This window comes from Marmota monax, unplaced genomic scaffold (genome assembly GCF_021218885.2).
Source record: "Marmota monax isolate L192 unplaced genomic scaffold, Marmota_monax_Labrador192_F-V1.1 WCK01_AAM20220418_F8-fsc00041, whole genome shotgun sequence".
NCBI lineage: Eukaryota > Metazoa > Chordata > Mammalia > Rodentia > Sciuridae > Marmota > Marmota monax.
The window spans coordinates 6,708,053-6,730,285 of NW_026695238.1; the positions used below are offsets into that span (position 1 = coordinate 6,708,053).

The 22,233-nt window shown below is 44.3% G+C and overlaps 1 protein-coding gene across 1 annotated transcript in view; it reads left to right on the forward strand.

Annotated features, from left to right (window-relative positions):
• Nucleotides 1-22,233, forward strand: part of Sgpp2 (sphingosine-1-phosphate phosphatase 2) — a 109,514-nt gene that overhangs the window by 63,055 nt on the left and 24,226 nt on the right. The window contains exons 3-4 of the mRNA XM_046439718.2: nt 13,947-14,126; nt 16,377-16,466. Of these exons, the coding sequence (XP_046295674.1) occupies nt 13,947-14,126; nt 16,377-16,466 (270 nt within the window). The remainder of the gene's footprint in view (nt 1-13,946; nt 14,127-16,376; nt 16,467-22,233) is intronic.

Sequence of the window (22,233 nt, forward strand, 5' to 3'; positions counted from 1 at the left end):
CCACCTCTGCAGAAAAAGATCATGCACACCTGAGACTTTGGGGACAATCATCTACTGTTCTTATCACCAAAAGGTTCGTCGTTAAATTACTTGTCTCTTACATGAGGGAAGACTCTGGCATTGGTGAAGGGAACCAAACCCAGACAAACAGCAAGCATTGTGATTTCTCAAACAGGACCCCTAGGACCAGTGCTCCTTTAACACTGTGCTCACTCTTGGAAGTGGGTGATCCCTTGGGGTTACAGCAGGCGTCACCTGAGTCACAATCCATCCAGATTTCTTTCTGTGTAATACAGTTTGATGATATGGGAAAGACCAGCCACGGGGACTCCGCTGACTTTAACTCAGAACCTGAAGGGTGAGGTTGGCTTTGCTTGACTCCTCATTATCTACTGCCTCCAGAAATAAACCTTTTGAAAAACTTCTTTTGAGTGACCATTTCTCAAATCTTTTCTGAATCCTGGTAGGATTCTGGACCTGTGACAGACACACCGAGGTGACCTCCAGTTCAAATAGCTCACAACAGGGAGAGAGCCTGAAACATCAAAGCCATCTCTTTACAGGAGGCCAATATAAATGAACCAACTCCAACCACATGTGTAAGGAGAGCTGATGATCAGTGTTAGTGACCTTGAGCCTAAAATCAGGTTATTGATTAGTGAGGTCAGCAATAGCTGACCCAGCGCCCCCCCCCCCCACACACACACACATTGGGGGACTTCCTGATAAGCAGATGCTGTCTCAGTGGACTTCAATACTAGATACCCTCCAAGGCTAGATCTATTCCAAAATATACTGAGCCTGGATCCCATTTAATGATATCTGTGCTTTTTCTTTTGAGGTGGGGTCTCCTCTGTTGCTCTGGTTGGCCTCAAACTCACAGTCCTCCTGTCTCTGCTTCTGAAGAGCTAGGACTACAGGTGTGCACCAGTGTGCCTGGTGCGTTCTGTCTTTTGACACTTCTTTGATAGAGAGTTGTATTGCCTTTTAAAAAATATTGAACGAAGCCAGACTTGATGGCACTTGGCCGAGTTGGGAGGTTGGATTAGGAGAATTTCAAGATTGAGACCAACCTGGGCAATTTAGACCCTGTCTCAAAATGAAATTTTTTAAAAGGCCAGGAATGTAGCTTGGTGGTAGAGTACTTGCCTAGCATACCCAGGGACCTGGGTTGAATCTCCATCTCTACCTCCAGAGGAAAGAAGGAAGAAGAGAAGATTAAAATATTCTATGCCTTACTTTTTAAATTTTTAGTACTGGAACTGAACCCAGGGACACTCTAACACTGAACCACATCCCCAGTCGTATTTATTTTTTATTGTGAAGTAGGGTCTTGCTAAATTGCCTAGGCTGTCCTCAAACGTGCAATCCCCCTACTGAGTTGCTGGGATTACAGGTGTGTACCATCCCACCTGCAGCTTACTTTTAAGCTTTGTCATTAACTGAGATATAGCTAGTTTTTTTTTCTAGGTGAAGGAAAGCTATTTATTCTAAGGGTATCCCTAGAACACCCCTATGCTCTAAACCCCTGCTATGGAGTGTTCTGCTTTGCGAGACCTAGGGAAATATTGAAACTGTATGGTCCTGGTAAACAGAATCTCTGTTCAGATTATGTTACCCATTCAGCAAAAATGACCAAGAAATAGACCATCAAAGGAGGAGAACATCATTGCTACGTAAGTACAGTGAGAGGTGGACAGAGTCCAGTGAGAGTAAAAGCTATTTACTGAAATGAGGATGATTCAGAAATTCAATTAGATATATTATGAAATATTTCAAACCCATTAGGGTTGAAATAATATAAAAAGAGGGGAAAGAACATGGCGAATTTTTGCTGTTTTATTTTAAATGTTAAGAGCATACATTTATTCATATCAGTTCACTTACCTTCAGTATTCAAGTCTACATTCAAGGGAAGGTGTGAGGTCCAGCTGTTGTAGGGCTGTCCCTCTTAGAGATGACAAAGGTCCTAAGTCCTTGGCATAATTGCTTTAGATCAGTGTATAAATCACCAACCGTCAGGGTCTTTTTCAGTGTAACATGGCTGATTATAATGTCAGTGAGGGTAGTGCCTATTCGATGCGTCTCCAGGGGTTTTATTTCCTTGCCTGCACAATGTACATGACAAGAAGTTTCTAAGCCCTTCCTTCCTGTGCATCCTGAGTGGATCCCCTACAAAGAGGATGAAAGATGCCCCGTGCTTGGAGCAAGGATTCCCTAGTAGCTCAGGGTCGCTCTCTTCCTCTCATACTTTTGCTTGGGGAGGGGTCCAGGACTCATTCCAGGAGATTCTCTTTGAAGATGTGATAGCCAGATTCATGATCTAGAAATAAGTGGGATGATGTAGTCATTAAGAGCAATACCCAACCCAGATCAAGAGGGGGATAGTGGTTGTCACAAAGGTAACCAGTTGGTCTTATGTATATCCCAGGGCCCTCAACATTTGCTTCATTATTTTTTTCTCTCTCTCTCTCTAGGGATTGAATGCAAGGACAGTTTAACACTGAGCTACATCCCCAGTCCTTTTCATTTTTTATTTTGATACAGGAACTCACTAAATTGCTGAGACTGGCCTCGATCCTCCTGCCTCAGCAGGAGATTATGTCACCAAGTCACTGGGATTACAGGCATGTGCCACTGGGCCCGGCTCACTTCATTATCTTCTTGATATCATTATATTAGACACCATTCTACAGATGACAAATTAAACCTGTGATAAACCAAATCCACAACTTTTCCACCCTTGGGGTGGGGACTCGATAGACCAAAGCCGTGAACTCTAAATTTATTCAGCTCAAGGACACCCTGTACACAGCCTTGGCAGGGTCAAGGATTCAGAATGATGACCATCGCTGGCATTGCCCTGTAGCTTGCAGGAGGAGTCATCCTTCATAATTTCTGGGAGGCAGTGAGGCAGTCTTAGATTCCCCCGCATTTTCTGGTTGTCATGGATGACTTCAACCAGGAGGCCAACCACTTGGTGTGTAGGTGACGTTGCTGGCGATCCTGAAGGAGTTGTCATCCTCCCAGTTCTCTGCCAATCCAAACATATTGGCGTGGACCCAGGCGGTAGGAATGACAGTCTTTTGACTCCATCTTCCAGCGGGCTCTATGACATGTTCAGCACCAAATCCTGCCTTTCATGATGGAGGGCTTTTGCTCCTGGAAAGTGGCGTTTGGATTCCTACTGACCATATTGTCTCTTGTCAGCCATGATGGTCCCATTGAACTTGCCATGTGCCGAATCATTTTTGAACACATGGTCTATTATTGAAGTCAAGGAAGGCGTCATTAAATGCTATAGTACCCACTTTGGAAGCAGCTTAGTAACTAGGTACTCTATCCATTCTGCACCTTTAGTGTTTGTCTTAACATTTTCAGAAGCAGATCTGAACTTGATAAAATTAAGCCTTGGAAAGAAAAGGAAAATATTGTGACTTAATTATTTTATTTTACTCACCAGCCATTTCTGCTCTAGTTATTTTGCCTATTTTTATAGAATGTGCATATATAAAGGTTAGTCTTCTGATAGTCTTCAGTGATGTAAAGGGTTTGCTGTATAATTTCTTAACTTTGGTGCCTCGGGCAAGAGTAAAGGTGTATTAGTTTGAAATGACAATCAAGTTGGGCGCCGTGGCGCACTCCTGTAATCCCAGCAACTCAGGAAGGTGAGGCAGAAGGATCACAACTTAATGAGATCCTGTCTCAAATTAAAAAATAAAATGACTGGGGACATAATTTGGTGTTCAAGCACTCCTGGGCTCAATCCCCAGTACCAAAAAACAAAACAAAACAAAAATAACGACGACTACAAAAAAATGACTCCCTTCTCCCAGGGATTCACAAATACACAAACCCACACCCATCCATACAAACCCACATCACACACACACACACACACACACAGCAAAGGGGCTTTGAATTTGAAAAAGTAAAAGTAAAATAATGCCAGAGGTATGACTGGACATTCACCTTTAGAGGATAATAACTTTCCACAGTAGGTGGCAACCTGTACTCTCAAGAATGATCCCAAATAACCATCACAAAGAACTGCTTTACATTCATTCCCTAAGGCCAAATAGGAGAGCACAGAGCAGTGTAAATTCCTGGGAGTATAAAGGACTGGACACTGAGTAACTAGAAGCAGCAGCAAGTCCAGCAGGTCTGCAAAGTCTCTGTGGCGACAAGTCCTCTTCAAATGACGCCACACTCCATCATGGTTCTGGTAGGCGGATCTCCAGCACTCCCTGTGCCCTGCAAGCTCTCCTCCTCCATGTCCTGCAGGCCTGGGGTACACGGGAAGAGTCAGACAGCACTGCAAAGAAATGAACACTGATACTCCCACCAATTTGCTTCCATTGGAGTCCGTATTTTCAGGCATTGCCAATAACATTTCAGAACACCCTTTAAGAATATGGAAGAGGTACATCAGGACCCACCTTTTTAAAAAACAAATTTAATAGTGCATGATAATTACGCAGAGTCGTGGGCTTTGTGGCATATTTGCACAAGCACATGATTTAACCAGTTTCATTGCTCAGCACCCCCCCCTCCTCCTCTTCCTTCACCTGCTGGTCCACCTTCCCTGTTCATGAGACCCTCCAGCTTCCACATATGAGAGAGGACGCTTGGCTTTCTCAATCTGGCTTAATTTGCTTAACATGATGTTCTCCAGTTCCATCCATTTTTCCCACAAATGGCATCATTTCATTCTTTTTTATGACTGAATAAAACCCCTTTGTTTATAGATACCATATTTCCTGTATCCATCCATCTGTTGACAGACACCTAGGCTGATTCCCAAATCGGGCTCTAGTGAATTGTGCTGCTGTAAACACAGGTATGCATGTGTTACTGTAGTATGCTGACCTCAGTTCTTTAGGACAAATACCAAAGAGTGGTCCAGCTGGTCATAGGGTGGCTCCATTCCTAGTTTTTTTAAGAGTCTCCATACTGGCCGTACTAATTTATATTTCTACCAATAGTGTACAGAGTTCCTTTTTTCAAGCGTCCCTGACAGCATTTATTGTTATTTGTATTCCTAATGATGGCCATTTTTACTGGAATGGGATGAAATCTCAGTGTAGTTCTGATTTGCATTTCCCTGATGGCTAAAGATGGTGAACGTCTTTTCATATATTTGTTGACCATCTGCACTTCTTTTGAGTAGTGTGGGACCCATCTTAGTGTCTGTTTTCTCTTCTTCTCATTGAGATATCATTCACCTACAATGACTGCCACCCTTTTAAAGTATGTGATTGAGTCTATTTTTGAAGCTGGACTTTTTAACTCTAGACCATTTTCTTCACCCTCACAAGAAACTCCCGTATACATTAGTACTCGTTTCTCCTCCCCCCCATGTTAAGCACCCACCCATTCACTTTCTGTTCCTCTGGATTTGCCTATTCTGCACACATCTTGTTGATGGAATTATATTATATGGGTCCTTTGGTATCTAACTTCTTTCACTTAGGATATTATCTTCAAGGTTTATCTGTGTTATAACATGCACAAGTACATCATTGCTCTTTATGGTCAAATAATATTCTGTTGTAAGTATAGACCACATTTTGTTGATCCAGTCATTGGTTGATGGCTATTGGGGTTGTTGTTTTTTTTTTTTTTTTTTTTTTTTTTGCTACAGAGAAGAATGATTCTAAGAACTTCTGTGTACAATTTCTGTAAGAACATGTTTTCTGTTCTCTTGAGTGTATTATTCCCAGCAATGGAAGGGTTGCTGATCTGGTGTCTCCTTAACCAAATCACTGTATTAGCATCCTGGGAAGGAGACTGAGCTTAATTTGGGTAGATTAAGAAACAGGACAGGGAAAACTAACACAGAAGCTGTGGTCTTCAGGTTAAATGTCATTGTCTTCTAGTCTCCAATGGGTAAAGAATGATATAACTAGTTTCTGATTTTTTAAAAATAAACACAAGGAAGACTACAAATTCCAGTGGTTCACATTTCTCCACCAATAAGGGATGAGGGATTTCATACACCCCTGTTAGTTAACAGTGTGGATCTCAGACTCTGATTCCTCCATGATGGAGAGGCGGTGGGTGTACTCAGAAGAAGGAAGGGTGATTTCAGAGTTTGTCAACATTGGTTAGGGAATGGATGTAATTTGAAAGGAGTCTCTTGGTGCTTTCTCCAATCCTGCAGAGGTTTTAGTGTCACTCCGTGGGGGAGGGGAACTCTGTGGGGGAGGGAAGACAGACAGACATCCAGCAATCTTCAGCATACACAAAAATGAATGTGCGGCTTTACTTTTTTAAAAAATCCTGCGGTGGCTTTACTAGCAATAATGTTTTTTCAAGGATCTTCTGTTTTCTAAACTTTGTAGATTTTATTTATACCAGTGTGAAAAGCAAAGTCCTGCTACTTGGAGATGTGTTAGACGTGGTACAGTTGTCACTGTAGATCGTAATAACTAGAAAAAGGCCACCACGCTGAGAGATGTGCTATTTCTCTGCCAGCTCCTTGGGAGCCCCACCATCCAGGACAGCCCTCAGCTGGAAACTCCTCTATGACATGAAGATGTGTTTCCTAGTGACAGAGCTGGTTCCCTGGGGAGCCTTTTGTCTGCTTGGGACCAGCGCAGACTATGAAGAGGACCAGATTTTTGTCCACCTATGCATTTCATTTATCCTGCAATCAGGGTAGAAGTAAGAAAGCAGGTGACCGCCTTTTCACAGTGACCTACCAGGCCCCTGTGCCATCCCTCGGCACCACGCAGGGGGACCCAGTCAGTTGGCCGAAGGCATTAATGATCTATAATTACTTCCTGTGTTGCCCCTCGTGGGTTTCTGCTTTTATGGCCAGGCCTTTGGGACCTGAGCCCACAGGAGCATGATGGATGATGGAACTTAATTGGATCCCTCTAGGTAGGAGGGCCCGTCCACAATGTGGGGCGAAGTCCTCCGCCTAGGGCACGCCACCCTGAGTTAATCATTATACTCTTGAACTGAGAACTAAATGGAGAAATAGTTCTCTTCTGTCACAGCAATTTTTTTAAATAGACTTTTTTTTTTATAGAACAGTTTTAGGTTCCTTCCCATATCCCCCTGCCCCCCACCCCCCCCCTCCATCCACATCCCACACCACAGGGCTACATTTGTTATGATCGACGACCCTACATGACACCTGGTCACCCAAGTCCATGGTTTTCACTGTGGTTCACACTCGCTGTTATATATCCCGTGGGTTTTGTCAAATGTGTGATGACACTTGTCCATCATCCCAGCCCCATACAAAATAGCTTCGTATTCACCCCCCACCGGACCCCTGCCAACTACTGATGCTCCTACGGCCTCCATAGTTTTGCCTGTCCCAGAAGGTCGCTGGAGTAGGACTCATACAGCATGTAGCCTTCAGACTGGCTTCTTTCACTTAGTTATAGGCATTTAAGTTTCATGCCTGTTCTTGGCTTTCCCACTCATTTCATTTTAGCCCAAATAACGGTTCCATTGCTTAAATGTGCCACAGTGTCCGCTCCTTCCCCTGGATGAAGAACTTGGTTGCTTCCATGAATAGAACCGCTATAGACATTCACATGCAGTCTGTTCTCTCTCTCTCCTTCTCCCTCTCTCTTTTCATTTCTTTCTTTCTCACATAAATTTTCAACTCATTTGGATAAATACCGAGAAGCGTAATTGCTGGGATATGTGGCGAGCATATGTTTGGTTTTGTAAAACGCTGCCAAATCTTCTTCCAAAGTGTCTTTACCGTTTTGCTTCCAACCAAAGTGAGGCTTCCTTTGCTTTGCATCCTCACCAGCAGTTGGTGGTGCCCGTGTTACGAATTTTGAACTTTCTAATAAGTATGTGGCAGTATCTAACTATCATTTTAATTTGCAATTTCCTAATGACATATGGGGTTGAACAACTATAGTAAGGTTTTTAATCTCTTAGGCCAAACTTTTCAATTCTATCAGAACCAGCATCTCCTTTTTTTTTTTTTTTAGTATGATGATGCTCTTTTCTTGAATCAACAAAATTTGAAGAAACCAACTTACCTTTAGCTCATGTTTTAATTCATAGACTCTGTGAGAACAAAATTCTAATGTATCTTGTCCTTCATGGTGTGGTCGAGTGGAGTGAGTAGAGACCTTCAAAAGGATCTGTCCTCATTCTAATTTTTTGAAATGGTCCTTGAAGATATAATGAAAGATCTTGAGATACGGAAATCATCCCGGATGATCTAGATGGGTCAAAACCAAAGACAGGCATCCTTATAGAGAAAGGCAGAGGGAAGTTGAGACAGGAGAGGCAGAGACAGATGTGAGGTAGCCACATGCCCCCAGAACCTGGAAGAGGCCACGAACGAGGTCTCCGGAACGAGTGTGGCCCTGCTGACCCCTTGATTCAGACTTCTGGCCTCCAGCCCTGGGCAAGCACTCACCTACCTTTCTTCTCCATGGAGTCACCTGCTCTGGGCATTTATATAAACGCAGTCATACAATGTGTGATCATTTGCGTCTGGATTTCTAAACTGAGAACAAGGAAGAGGAGTATTTATTACGAAGGAATTCCCCGTACATTCTAAATATATTGCAAAGTTCTTTTTCCTTTCTTGAAATCAACATCATAGGTAACGTGGTCTCACTACATATATAATTTTTAGAAAACAATGTGTCTTATAATAAAAGTCACTTTTAAAGTAAGTAATTTGGGGACTTGTCTACACTGGGACATTTCCCAGCTTGAGAACCCTTGAGCCTTCCTGCCAGTCTGTATCACCATGAGCATGCCACCTGCAAGAGCAGGGGCACACAGCAGCAGTGTTTGCACTGATGATCTGATTATCTCTAATGGTGAACAACTCCTGATAAAGTCCCAAATAAGCCAAAGTTGAATCTTCCCTCAGTTTGCACAAGCGGCGACAGTCTCGGAAATTCCAGCGTGTGTTCAAACCGTGTTCAAAGCACGGCACTCTGTTTCAATCATCAACAGAATTAGGCTCTCACCTCAGGTGGCTTTTCACCTCTGTGAGTGTCTGGCCACTCAAAAGTCACACAAAAACCAGTTTTCATAGAGCAGCACTGTCCTGTCATCAAAAGGCAGGTAGCACCGCCGTCGCCTCCCCTCTCCATGCCAGTGCAGCTTGTGGTTCCTGTGCCCAGGAGGAACCAAAATCTCTCTGGGTGTATGCATACTGTGTTATCTTTGTGTTATTATAACCAAAAAAAAACTAAGATAGTCAACTTAACAATACAAAAGGTTTATTTTGGCTTATGCCTGTCCTTATGCAGGACCAGTGGCTCAGCTCTTCTCAATCTAAAAGGCACTTTTACACCCCTGACCACCTCAGTTTCTTTTTTTCTCTTATTTGTGTAATTTCTTCCTGATTAACATTCTCCCTATACTTATAACGCTGTTCAACGTTCTTCCTTCTTTTTTATTTTTGGGTACTGGGAATTGAACCCAGAACTCCGGGCATTCTACTACTGAGGTACATCCCCAAACCTTTTTAAATTTTTAATTTTGAGAGTGGGTCTTGCTAAGTGGCAGAGGCTGGCCTCAGACTTACAATCCTCTTGCCTCAGCCTCCCAAGTGGCTGAGATTACAGGTGTGAACCACTGTAGTCGGCTTCAACCTTCTTCCATCTTCAAACAAAAAGGAAAATGCGTTTCAAATCTCTTTTCAGCTGACCTGGGTTGCACTTGGATTTTGCAATATTTTCTTATCTGACTCCCTCCCAACTCTCCCATGGGCATCGAGGGGATCTATTAGACACCCAGGGCACGGCAGGCCAGGCCAGGCCTCTGCCAGAGTCCCCTTTCCACAACATGGTGCCTTATCACCAGGCCCTGTCCAGAAATGTGTTCCTCTCATTTCAGGAAATCTTTGAGCCACTTCTTGAGATGTGATTGGGACATAATGAATTGCACATACTTCCCAGCTTTAGTGAGGTGTGATTCACACACTGTATAATTCAACATTTAAAGCATATGATTCCGTCATTCTCAATGTATTCACAAGGTTTGCTCATATTTAAAATGTCCAATTGGGCCCATTTTGGTTTGTGGGTCTACCCTGAGATCCTTTTCATAATCAAGCTATGTCACCCCCCACAGTCTCCTCAGGCTGGTTTGTACTTTCTTCTCCTCTCCATAGTAACAATTATTCCTATTTCTGTGACTAGAAAGTAGTTTGCATTTTCTAGATTTTTATAGAAATGGAATTAGTTAGTCTGTACTGTTTGTTGTTTTGTTTTAGTCTGGCTTCTTCCTTCAGTATAATTATTTTGAAAATGCATTTATGTTGTAAACACATGTCAATCGCCCATTATTTTCTTGTTGCCAAGTAGCATTCAATTGTATGATTACACCATAATTTATCTACTCCCCCATCAATGGAAGTTGGGTTGTTTCCAGTTTGGGACTTTTACAGAAAAGCTGCCAGGAAGATTCACGTGCAAGTCTTTATGGGACGTGTGTTTTCATTGCTCGTGGGTAAATGTCTAGCAACAGCTCACCTAGATCACATGATGAGTGTGTGCTTGACTTTTTAAGAAACTGCCCAGCTCTTCTCCAGCATGGGTGTACCAGTCTGCATTTCCTCCAATGGCGTAAGAGAGGTGGTGCTCCACATCCTCAGCACCTTCTGATATGGCCAGTCTTGCTCAGTTCAGTCATCCCAGGAGATGTGTGGTGATATGCCCCCCATTCCACTTTCAGTACTTCTAACCTCCTGATAGTTCCCACTACATGGCCCTCACCATTACATCTCTCGTGCTGTTCTTGCAATCCAGATACCTTGCTATTTGTCCTTCATCTTAACACTCAACCCCAGAGCCCCTGGCCCTCCTGGCTGAACCAAAATCTCTCTCAGTATATGCATACTGTATTATCTTTGTGTTGCTATAACAAAAAAAAACTAAGATAGTCACCTGAAAAAGACAAAAGGTTTTTTTTTGGCTTGTGCTTCTGGAGGTTTCAATCTGTGGTCAATTGGCTCCATTACTTCTGGGCCAGTGGTGAGGTAGTACATCATAGGGAGTGTACATGGTAGAGGAAGCTGCTCACCTCCTGGTGACCAAGAAAGAAGAAGGGGCCCAGGGTCCCAATATCCCTTTCTAGGGCGTGCCCCCAGGGACCTACTTTGCTCTCACCAGGCCCTACCTCACAAAGGTTCCCTCACCCCCCAGTAGTGCCACAGGTTGAGGACCAAGCCTTCAACACATGGCCTTTGGGGGACATTCCAGATCCAAGTATAGCTTGTACCCAGAAAATTCTGCGGATAATTTTTTTCACAGCTGTTTTGCATTTTGATGAAATGCTCTGTGCAGCTGTTTTCCCCACCCAAGGGTAACACAGGGTTCGACACCTGACAGGTTCACTGTCATCAGCGGCAATGGCAGAGACTGACTGAGCATCTCAGGAGTGGAGCTATTTCCCCGAAACTTAAAAAATGTCACTCCGTTTTTTTCTTATTCAAAGAGAGCTAGCCATGCCTGGTGGTACATGCCTGTAATCCCAGCCACTCGAGAGGCTGAGGCAGGAGGATTGCATGTTTGAGGCCAGCCTGGGCAATTTAGTGAGACCCTGTCTCAAAAAAAAAAAAAAAGATTTTTAGAAAGGGGCTGAAGATTTAGTCAGAGGTAGAACACCCCTGGATTCCATCCCCAATAGTGCTAAATAAATACATAAATAAACAAAATGAAGAGAGCTGTTGTTACAGTCATTGTTATTTGAAATTTACCAATCAGAAACAGTATGAAAGTCCTAGCAATGTTTTGAAATGAACTATTATCCTATTTTTTTAAAAACAACCTTCAAACATAGAAGGCAAACTATAAATGACATCAAAGGAACTCATGAACCTTAAAGAAATTAAAGTGGGTCTGAATAAGGGTTACCCAATCATTCTTCCCTTTTGGTTTTAAGTTTCCCTGCGTCTAAAGGTTTTATTTTCTATATTTAACTAGACTTAGGCTCTACGCCTACAATGCTCTTCTAAATTGGTGGTAAGGAAGGGAAAGAGTTGAGACACACATTTCAGGCAGCTTTTGAGAATTTCTTGGACGTCAGAAATACGTGCACGATTTTCCACTCCGCAGAAGACAGGCCGTTGGAGGTGGCTGTACAGGCTCCCAGGAGGGAGGTGGAAACACAGAGTGAGCTGGTCTCCAGGACAGTCCTGCCTGGTAATGAGGGGTAGCAAAAAGGGTAAGTTTCCAAGTCCGGCTGGAAACCAGAGCTGTGGAATGCAGAGTAATGGTCCCTGTGGCTGGAAAGCCGCCCACCTGGCCTGCGGCGCACAGCAGTGGCTGGGGTTTGGTCACCAGGGACCCAGAGGCAGGAGCACGGACACACAGCAGCGCCCCCTAGCGGGATCCTGCACCGCTAGGGTAATGCTCGGAATGAACAGACCATCTGAGATCAGCAGAGAGCAGCAGTGTGGGACTCCTTCCTAGAGCAATCTGGGCGAGCAGTCCCAGCTATTGTGAAATGGTCCTTCCTAGTGGTTTTGATAGCAAGGTAACTCCATCCATCACGTCTTCGTGGGATCAATGCAGTCACGGTCAGATGAGAAGGGTTATGATGTGGCCTGAGCCAGAGCACCAGGCAGAGCGCTGGAGCTCACCCTCGCTGGTGCACCCAAATCCCCTGGGGGCCCTGAGAGTCTGCATTTAAGACAGACCCCCCCCCCCCAGGTATCGGTGCCCTCAGGCCACGCACGGAATTCCTTAACCGAGTTGCTCTTCTCTCTCCAAGGGGAAATTGTGCTGAAAATGCTTACATCAAGTAAGCGAGACTGTTGTTATAATAATCTTATGCATTTTTGGAAGGGTGAACATGAAATCTAGATTTTTATCTTCTGCTCACTTTATGTATTTATTATTTTTCCAGGACGGGTGATGGAATCCAGGGACACTCTACCATTGAGCTACATGACCAGGAAAAAAAAAAAAAATATATATATATATATATATATATATATATATATATATATATATATACACACACACACACACACACACATATATATATATATATATATATATATATATATATATTTTTTTTTTTTTTTTAAATTTCAAGATAGGGTCTCCCTAAGTTGCCCAGGCTGGCCTCAAACTTGCAGTCCTTCTGTCTTGGCCTCCCATATGTATCACAGTGCCTAGCTCTCTTCCACTTAAAAAAAAAAAAAAAAAGTTCAGGAAGGCAGAGTTCTTCCTTAATGGCCTCATGTAAAAATCATTTGAACAAACTCCAGATTGACTTGTCTTTACTCTAGGTTTGAAAATTCCCATGCCACTTATTTTACTGGTATTTCTGATTTCTGAATGAAGTTAAGTTCAATCCAGTATGTCAGCTACATTCACTAGGATGAACAGTGGCAATCAAAAAAATGTTTAACTAGATGTTCCATAAGATCTATCACTTTTGTTGCTAAAGCTTGAAAACATGGTGCCTGATTTAAGCATTAGACTGTCTTTAACCAAGGACCACCCTCAAGTTGGAGGTACCATCTTGTGGTAATTTAAAGCATACTCTGAAGCCCAACTTCTGGATTGAGATTCCAGTTCCTGCAGAGTTCATTTGTGCCTGTGAACAGTCATGCAATAGTTTATTCATCTGTAATATGGAGCTACATTCTACAGGTATTATTGGAATAAGTTAGCTAACACGGTTAAAATTCTTAAAACAGTGCTAGACATATATCCAAGCTATGAAAGTATTTTTTTGATATGTGGTTAAAATAAATAATCTTTGCATTAATGTCCTATTTGGGTTGCTCAGTGGTCCTATGGAATCTAGAAGGCCTATCTCTTTTTAGCAGCTAAAATGTTATTCTACAAGACTTTCCCAATAAGGCTGATCAGAGAGAAGGGAGACTTCAGCCAACCAACTGGGAACCTCCAATAAAACTATGCCATTAAGAAATTAATTTATTTTCTATATTTGATTGGACTCACCTCAGTCCTTTGGTTTTACAGTTGGTGATGTATGTTGGTCAAGTGACCAAGGATATATTGAAGTGGCCCCGTCCCTCCTCCCCTCCCGTTGTGAAACTGGAGAAGAGAGTGATTGCCGAATTTGGAATGCCATCTACCCATGCCATGGCGGCCACTGCTATCTCCTTCACGCTCCTTATCTCTACCATGGACAGATACCAGGTAAGGTGGCCTGATTCTCCTTCCCACCCCCTACCCAGGCCAGTGACACTGTACAATGAGGCAGCTAACAGAGGTACACTTCAGAATTTTCTCTTAAGTTTGCTTTGAAGAACTTTAAAGTTTGTGGGGTAAAGACTAATGGGAACTGAAACCTATTGGATGACAGCTTCCTCATAAATAAAGTGACCATATAATTTAGCATCCATTTTGTGCCCAAGAGTGCAAGTGGGCACCATTAATAACCACACCAGGACAACTGGCAAAACACAGCCATCCAGGCAGCGAGCATGCTTTGTCTTCTCCCAGGAACCATTTTCCGCGACTTGCCTGCCTGGGCAGACTTGAATCAGTGCTCTCATTCTCTGTTCACCAGACACAAAGAGTTTATGATCCTGTAAATGATCCTCCAGGGCAGAAATGATTCCACCAAATCCCTCTGCCAGACTCCCCAGGGCCTGGGGCTGAAAAGAGTCTGTGCTCAAATTACCCTCTGAGGATGCTTCTGCCTCTGCTTAGGGCGCAGCCATTAGAAGGAATGACTCCGATTATTTTAGAACTGTCTAAATGACAGGAGATTGATTAATCATGAAAACAGGAGAATGTCCCTTAATGTCTGTTTAGATCCCAATTAGAGTAAGACCTTTTAACAGTTATATTAAAACTCTAATGAAGGTTTATTTTTTTTGTCTTCTCCTACGTGAGATATATTGCTTTAATTTGTGTTTCATAAATGTTACCTTTTATCTATTGGAAATTTTATATTTCATGAAATCTAGCTGCCTTATAGATAAACGGCAGTATTGTTTCACCTTGCCCCCTTTACCTCTGAGAATCAGGGATCTTCCATACTGGGGGTTATGCAGAAATGGGAGTAACAGGATCCCCACTGACCCTGCAGCCTTCTCCACCAGGCCACCTGGGTTTAGAACTCTGTTCCTGAAGGGGAAAGGGACAATTGCATGTCTATTTAACTAGATATAATCATTTGTCATAACTTCCTCCAAGTGGGCAAGTGGGCATGACCTCCTCCAAGGTCATGCCAGGATCAAAAGATGTCTGAATTAACTGAGTACAGACTTCTGATCTATGTTGTACCCAATGCCAGCTGCCCCAGGAGGATGTGGTGGGCACCAGCCTCCCTGGGGCTGCTCGGAATCCAGAGAAGTCTGTGAGCACACTAATGTTACTTAGGGAAAAAAGAAGCCAGGAGAGGCTGGCTGCAGGGATGGAACAAGGACAAAACAGTAAGAATTGGCCGCTTATACACTCATTTTTAAAGCCACTTAGTCCTTCTGAAAAGTTCTTTTCAGCTCACGTGATATACTGGTTTTCATAAGGCCTGAAAACCCATGTATTGTGAATTTCCTTTCTATTTCTGGGGCGGGGGATGGGGGGTATACTGGGGGATTGAACTCAGGGGCACTCAATCACTGAGTCACATCCCCAGCCCTATTTTGTATTTTATTTAGAGACAGGGTCTCACCAAGAGCCACTGGGATTACAGGTGTGTACCACTGTGCCTGGCTTCTATTTAATTTTTAAAGATTAATATGCTATGAGAGTCTGTGTATCCCCCATATGACCCGGTGTTAGCCAGATTCCTCTGGCTGTTCTGACTGAGGTTTAGCAAGGTCTGGACTACTGCCTGCCTGAATATCTGGACGCCTGTTGCTGGTTGGGCCTTTCAGACTATTTGCCTTGCTTCATGGTAAAATTGTGTAGTGCTCAAACTTTCACTTCAGAGTAGTTAAAAAATAAAAGTTATTCACTCCAGCCTGGCATGGTGGCTCACGCCTCTAATCCCAGTGACTCAGGAGACTAAGGCAGGAAGATCAGGCCAGCCTCAGCAAATTAGCAAGGCTCTAAGCAACTTAGTGAGATATTGCCTCAAAATAAAAAATAAAAAGGGCTGGGGATGTGGTTCAGAAAACACATAGATAGATAGATAGATCGATAGATAAATTTATTCTCTCCAGTTAAAATGCCAGCACAGTAGTTGTGACCATGAGTCTTAAAACCAAGTTCTACTCTGCATTATCCGAATGTTTATATGTAGAGAAACTTCCTAACCCTCTCTCCCTTCTGTTTCCCTGTGTTTAAAATGTCTTCAGATGGTTGGTTGCTGGTCTAGGCAATATGTGATTCACACCAGCAGTTGTGGCGTAATGAATCCTGTTGCCACCTACAACATCAAATCACACATGTCCGAGCGTGATCTAATTTCCTTGTTTTCTGCTCCATTCCCCACAGTACCCTTTTGCTTTGGGAATGACGATGGCCGTGGTGTTCTCCGGCTTGGTGTGCCTCAGCAGGCTCTACACTGGGATGCACACGGTCCTGGTAAGGCGGCGTGGTCAGGTCTTGCCCTGATGGTTTCAGTGTGTTAGGGTGTTCCAGACACTGTTTAGGTATACAAGCATTTGCTACGTAATGATGTTTTTCATCAGATCAATGACTTGATAATTATGTTAAGGTGCAAGTCTAGTAATATTAATGACATATGAAGATGACATCATTGAGGCAGAGGTGGATTGGATCCTCAAGACTTTGAAGACCAGCTAGGATGGCTAGGATGGCTAGGAAGGCAAGGGGGACCCTGGTCATTTTTCCACATTGGTTTACTCCTGATGCAGCCAACAACACAGAACAAACATCCAGAGTCAAGGATGCAGTCAAGGAGCAGTACAGTTCCCACTTAGGTCCTCATGAGATGGGCCTGAAATCCAGGAGCCTCCACAGCTCTTTGCAGGGTGAGCCCCCACTAGGTAGGACCTCTCTTCTTTCCATACTGTCCTAGGCTGGAAGTGGGGGGTGGGAACAGGGAGACACATCTGCACTGGGAAGATGGCCCATCCTTTCACTCTATTAGGAATTTTTCCAGGGCTGCTCCCATCAGCACAGTTAAATTAACTTGAGAATTCAAATGTCTAGTGCAGCAGCCAGTCGCCTGGAAGTTCCAGAGCACAATGCTGGTCATGGTTTATCTCGGGGGCACTGTTTTGTCAACATCCTCAGTACAGGAAAACCTAAAAGAAATGGGCCCTTGCTTGTCATGTGTATCTCAATGAAAAGCTTCAAGATGACATTAGCAAAAGATCTGGGAGGGGAAGGCCACCCCTGCCCAACTTCCCTGCGTCTCTCCCCCGGCCCAGGTGTGGGTTACCACAGGAAACACGGAAGAGGGGGTGAGCATGGGCAGCTGCAGGGGGAGGCAGTGGCAGCAGCTAGAGTCAGGGCCAGGCTGGGAGAGAGTGGGGAAGGAAGGTTAATGGGTGCCAACAACTCGGTAATCAACACAAATGACTTTAATGTAGTATTTTTTAAAAATCAAGTGGAATACCAAATATATGCATGAGCAAAGTATTTAAACCAGGAGTAAAGACAAGATCTGCAAGATCTGACCTGTATTCTCACACTCCAGCCTCCCTAGCCTCCCCGATGAGGGGAGGGCCCCTGCTAGTTTGCCACTTGGGTGAAAGGGGAGCTCGGCTCCTGGAAACTCAGGAAGCAACCAAGGACGAGTCTTATGGTTCTTCTCACCAAGGCCTGCCCTTGCTGTCCCCATCCCATTGCATATGGTGGCTTCTGAGGCAAGGGGAGGAGGGGGCAGATCATTCTTAATCTGCTACACTCCTGCTCTGCATGACATAGAGGTTCTCTCCAAACACGTTGGTGGACTTGCATATGGAATTAAGTAGAACTCTCCAGGTGGTTGGCGTTTAGCTGGGTCTGCTTTTGAATTTCCATAGGTTTCCATAAAATATGATCTCGGGCACTCGGTTTAAAATGAAAACCAAGGTCAACACAAGCATGTGGAGCCACAAAAGGGAATAAAAAGCACACAAATCCACCGCCATAGAAATGCTGCTCCTTTGTTTTTCTTTTTAAAGCGGGTTGTGGAGATGGAGAAGCAGATATTTGTGGGGTGACAGATGCGCAGGAATGGGTACAGCCACTCTCTTTGGGGGAGGAGACTGAAACAGGGGCCGTGGCACTCCACCCCTGTCCTGTCCCTCTGTCGGGGCCCATGGCTTCTTTTACACTCATAATTTTGTTTCATAAAGATTTGGATCCTGACTGAACCTTGGGCCAGGATTCAGGCTACAGGACAAGAGTGTGGCTTGGGGACCAGTGGGACATGATGCCCAGCAGAGGAAGGGAATATTTGGTTGTAATAGTGGGATAGAGGTGGATTATAGGCTGCTTTATTCAGTAGCAACTTAATAACCTCCTGTGGGCCACAGGAGGCATTGGGCTATATCCAAGAGATGCTGAGGTCAACAAAGGCACCCCACCCTCCTGGGTCTCCAAGTCTATTTTGGGTGAAGGCAGATGTGTGAAGTGCTGCTAGCTTGATGTGAGGAGGTCTGTCCTAAGCACAGAGCAACCGGATTGAGTCAGCTAAGGTAACGCGCCTCTTCCCTGGACTCCTTAATTTCCAGGTATTGCCATATATAATGCCCTCCACCCTTGCTGCCTGTTCAAGATCCCATGGAAAGCTCTCCAAAATACCTCTGGTGACACCTGATTGTCTTTTTCCTGGCTTCCTGACTCATTGTCTCTGGTGCTATTTGTAAAACCCACATTCACAGCAATATTATTTACAATAGCCCCAAAGTGGAAGAAACCCAAGAAACAAAATGTGACTCCTAAGTCCAGTGGGATATTATTCGGTCTTAACAAAGGAAGGAAATTCTGACATGAGCTACGATACGGATAAACCTTGGAGCGATCTTCTAAGTGAGGTCAACCAATCACAAAGGAGAGATGTGGTCTGGTTCACTGATAGGAAGAACCTAGAGCAGTCACGTCAGGAAGGAGAAGGGGGGGTGGCGGGCTCCAGGGACTGAGGAAAGAGGGAATGGGAGTAACTATTTAGTGCACACAAGGTGTCCGATCTGCCAAAGGAGAAGCTCTCTGGAGATGGACAGTGAGGTTTGCTCAGCAATGTGATGCCATTAACGCCATCCACTGTATACTTTGAAACTAATAAAATGTGTACTTTTATTTAGAGTAAAGTGTGTCTTCTTCACTTGAAACTTAGGCTCAGGAGGTAGGTCCTGAAGTGTGGTGTTTTTTCACATCTTGATGCACAGTTGGAATTGACAGCCATCCATCAGACTCATGATGAGAATCCTGCAGCACTGAGCCTGGGTGCACACCTGAGCAAAACTGAGTTGGAAGGTGGAAACAGCTGTGTGGCACCTACGTCAGGAACCCCACTGACCTCTGATCACACCCGCTCTGATGCTCGGCCTCTGAAGCTCAGCACTGAAGTGTCATAAAGTGGCTGCCTGCGTTTTCTACATGGTCCTCTGTGCGTAAGCACAAACTGCCATTCGTTGAGAGAAACAATTGGCTTATCTCACCTGGTACGATTACTCCTTGTCGGACACGAACACTTTGCTGTCAACCTCAAGGCTTCGCCGAAGGCTCCAACTGGACTCCTGGGCAGACCTAGGTGAAGCACATGGAGGCGTCAAATCTGCAGAGCGGTGTCACTGTCCTTCTCAGACCAGCTCAGCCTAAGGAAAGGGCATCTCTGTCAACATAGGTGCCCATGCCAGAAAGATGGGCAAGCTGGGTGCAGTGACACATGCCTGTAATCCCAGGGACTAGGGAGCCTGAGGCAGGACCATCACAAGTTCAAGTAGCCTTAAGTTCAGCAACTCAGCAAGACCCTGCCTCAAAATTAAAAAAAAAAAAAAAAAAAAAAAAAAGATAAAAAGGCTAGGGATGTGGCTCAGTGGCAAAGCATCCCTGGGTTCAATTCCCAGTACCAAAACAAAACAAGAAAACAAAAGAATGTGAGAAAAAAGAAGGAAGGCAGGCAGGCAAGACAAGACCCCCTCCCTCCCCACACCTCTGCAGCCCTGTAGCCACCAAGCTGCCAATTCTGACTCCCAAATACACCTCAAAACTGTTCTCACACAGCTGCCAGGATATTGCTTCCAAATCTGACTGAGGAGCAGAAGCGTCTCTATCTCCTGCTGGCCGTGTGTGATGACACAGCTCACTATGACTGGCAGCCATTTAGGGCCCCAGGGAAATAGGCCTTTGAAAGCAGTCAGCCTTAAAATATGGAGCATAAGGCACACGGCCTGACCACAGGTGACCACATCCCCCAGGTGCTGACTGGGTCACACCTGGGCCACCCCACCTCTGGGCTCACCGTGCAAGGTGGAAACAACAGTATCCTGATTACTCAGGTCCGTTTATAGCGAGGCCTCACATTCCCCACAGGGGAACGCATTGAAGTGACGGTCTAGTTTGCAGGGTCACTTTTTGGGTGTACAGGTTCCTGTTCTCTTGGAGAGCTCACGGAATTCAAGAAAGCTAGATCAAATCACTCCGCCTCAGGAAGGAGAAGAAGCAGGGTGGCTCTGAGGACTGTCCTTGTCTTCCCTTTGGAGTGCCACCAGTCACACGTCCTGGCTCCCATCTCCTCTCTCTAAGGTACGGAGGTGAAACTTTGGATGTGCCTGTCACTACCCTTTGGACCAGGTAGCCTTGTCAGACCCACAGGGTCACAGAGCAGAAAAGGGACCCTGGGAACCACCTTGGGGGTGCAAAGACAGTGAGTGTCCTGAGAACAGGAATGGCAGAGAGCCCCATCAATGCAGGAACATCAGGTGATCACATCTGCATGAATCAGGGCCGTTTGAATGCAAATAGCAGACACCAACTCAAACCATTTTAAGCTGAAAAGAAAATTTATTGTCTTTGTAACCACAATGTAAGAAGGTCAAAGGTTCAGGTGGTCATTGGGAGAGTGGTCCCTGGGTCCCACTGGACCCACCACTCCCTCTTTGACAAAGCTTGTCTCTGCATCTCCACAGGTGGTTTATGCTCTGGTGCTCCTCTTCTCCCTGAGGCTAGACCCAGGGAGCCCCAGGCTTAAATCCTTTCTGTTTCACTTCTGAAAAGATTCCAGGGAAGGGAGCTTTGGGAAAGATCTCTAATTGCATAAGGACTCTATTGCTGCACAATGGCTGACCCGGGGCTGCCAGGACTAATTAGGCCACTGGGTCAGGAGCCAGCATGTTGGGTCAGGGACTGTGATTGGCAGCAAAGGTTAGGGTTGGGGCTGGCATACAGTATGGGCAGTTCTGAAAAATGAAGTGCCTCCAGTTATCAGAAGAAGAGGGCGGACAAAGCCCCAGAGATATTCTTTCTGCATCTGTGTCAGGGCATTTTTCTTACTCTGAAAAGGCTCAGAAACTGGGCATGATATTGTTTTTGTGTTTCTGGGAGAAGAAGGATGACAGGAACTCAAGAAGGTTGTTTACACTATAACTGCAATGCCCTGAACTATTCAACCACACAGAACAACTTCAAATCCTGCAACTGATAAAGCAATCTTTCCAAATATCTTTTTTTGCATTATTCTTTTTTTTAATTGCTTTTATTTTTTAAATATATGACAGCAGAATGCATCAGAATTCTTATTTCACATATAGAACAGTTTTTCATATCTCTGTTTGTATAGGAAGTATGTTGACACCCAATTCCTGTCTTCATACCTGTACTTTGGATAATAATGTCCATCACGTTCCACCATCATTGCTAACCCCCTGCCCCCTCTCTTCCCCTCCCACCCCTCTGCCCTATCTAGAGTTTATTCCTCCCATGCTCCTCCTTCCTACCCCACTATGAGTCAGTCACCTTATATCAGAGAAAACATTCGCCATTTGTTTTTTTGGGGATTAGCTAACTTCACTTAGCATTATCTTCTCCAACGGTATCCATTTACCTGCAAATTGCTGAGTAATATTCTCTTTTATTGCTGAGTAATATTCCATTGTGTATAAATGCCACATTTTCTTTATTCATTCATCTACTGAAGGGCATCTAGGTTGACTTCACAGTTTAGCTATTGTGAATTGTGCTGCTATAAACATTGATGTGGCTGTGTCCCTGTAGTATGCTGTTTTTAAGTCCTTTGGTATAGACCGAGGAGAGAGAAAGCTGGGTCAAATGGTGATTCCATTCCTAGTTTTCCAAGGAACCAAATATCTTAATAGGAAGATTAAACAGAGTTTCTATTGTTAGGTCAGTGGATCTGAGAAATATGAACAAATGGTATTTGTTTTGACTTGAATCAGCA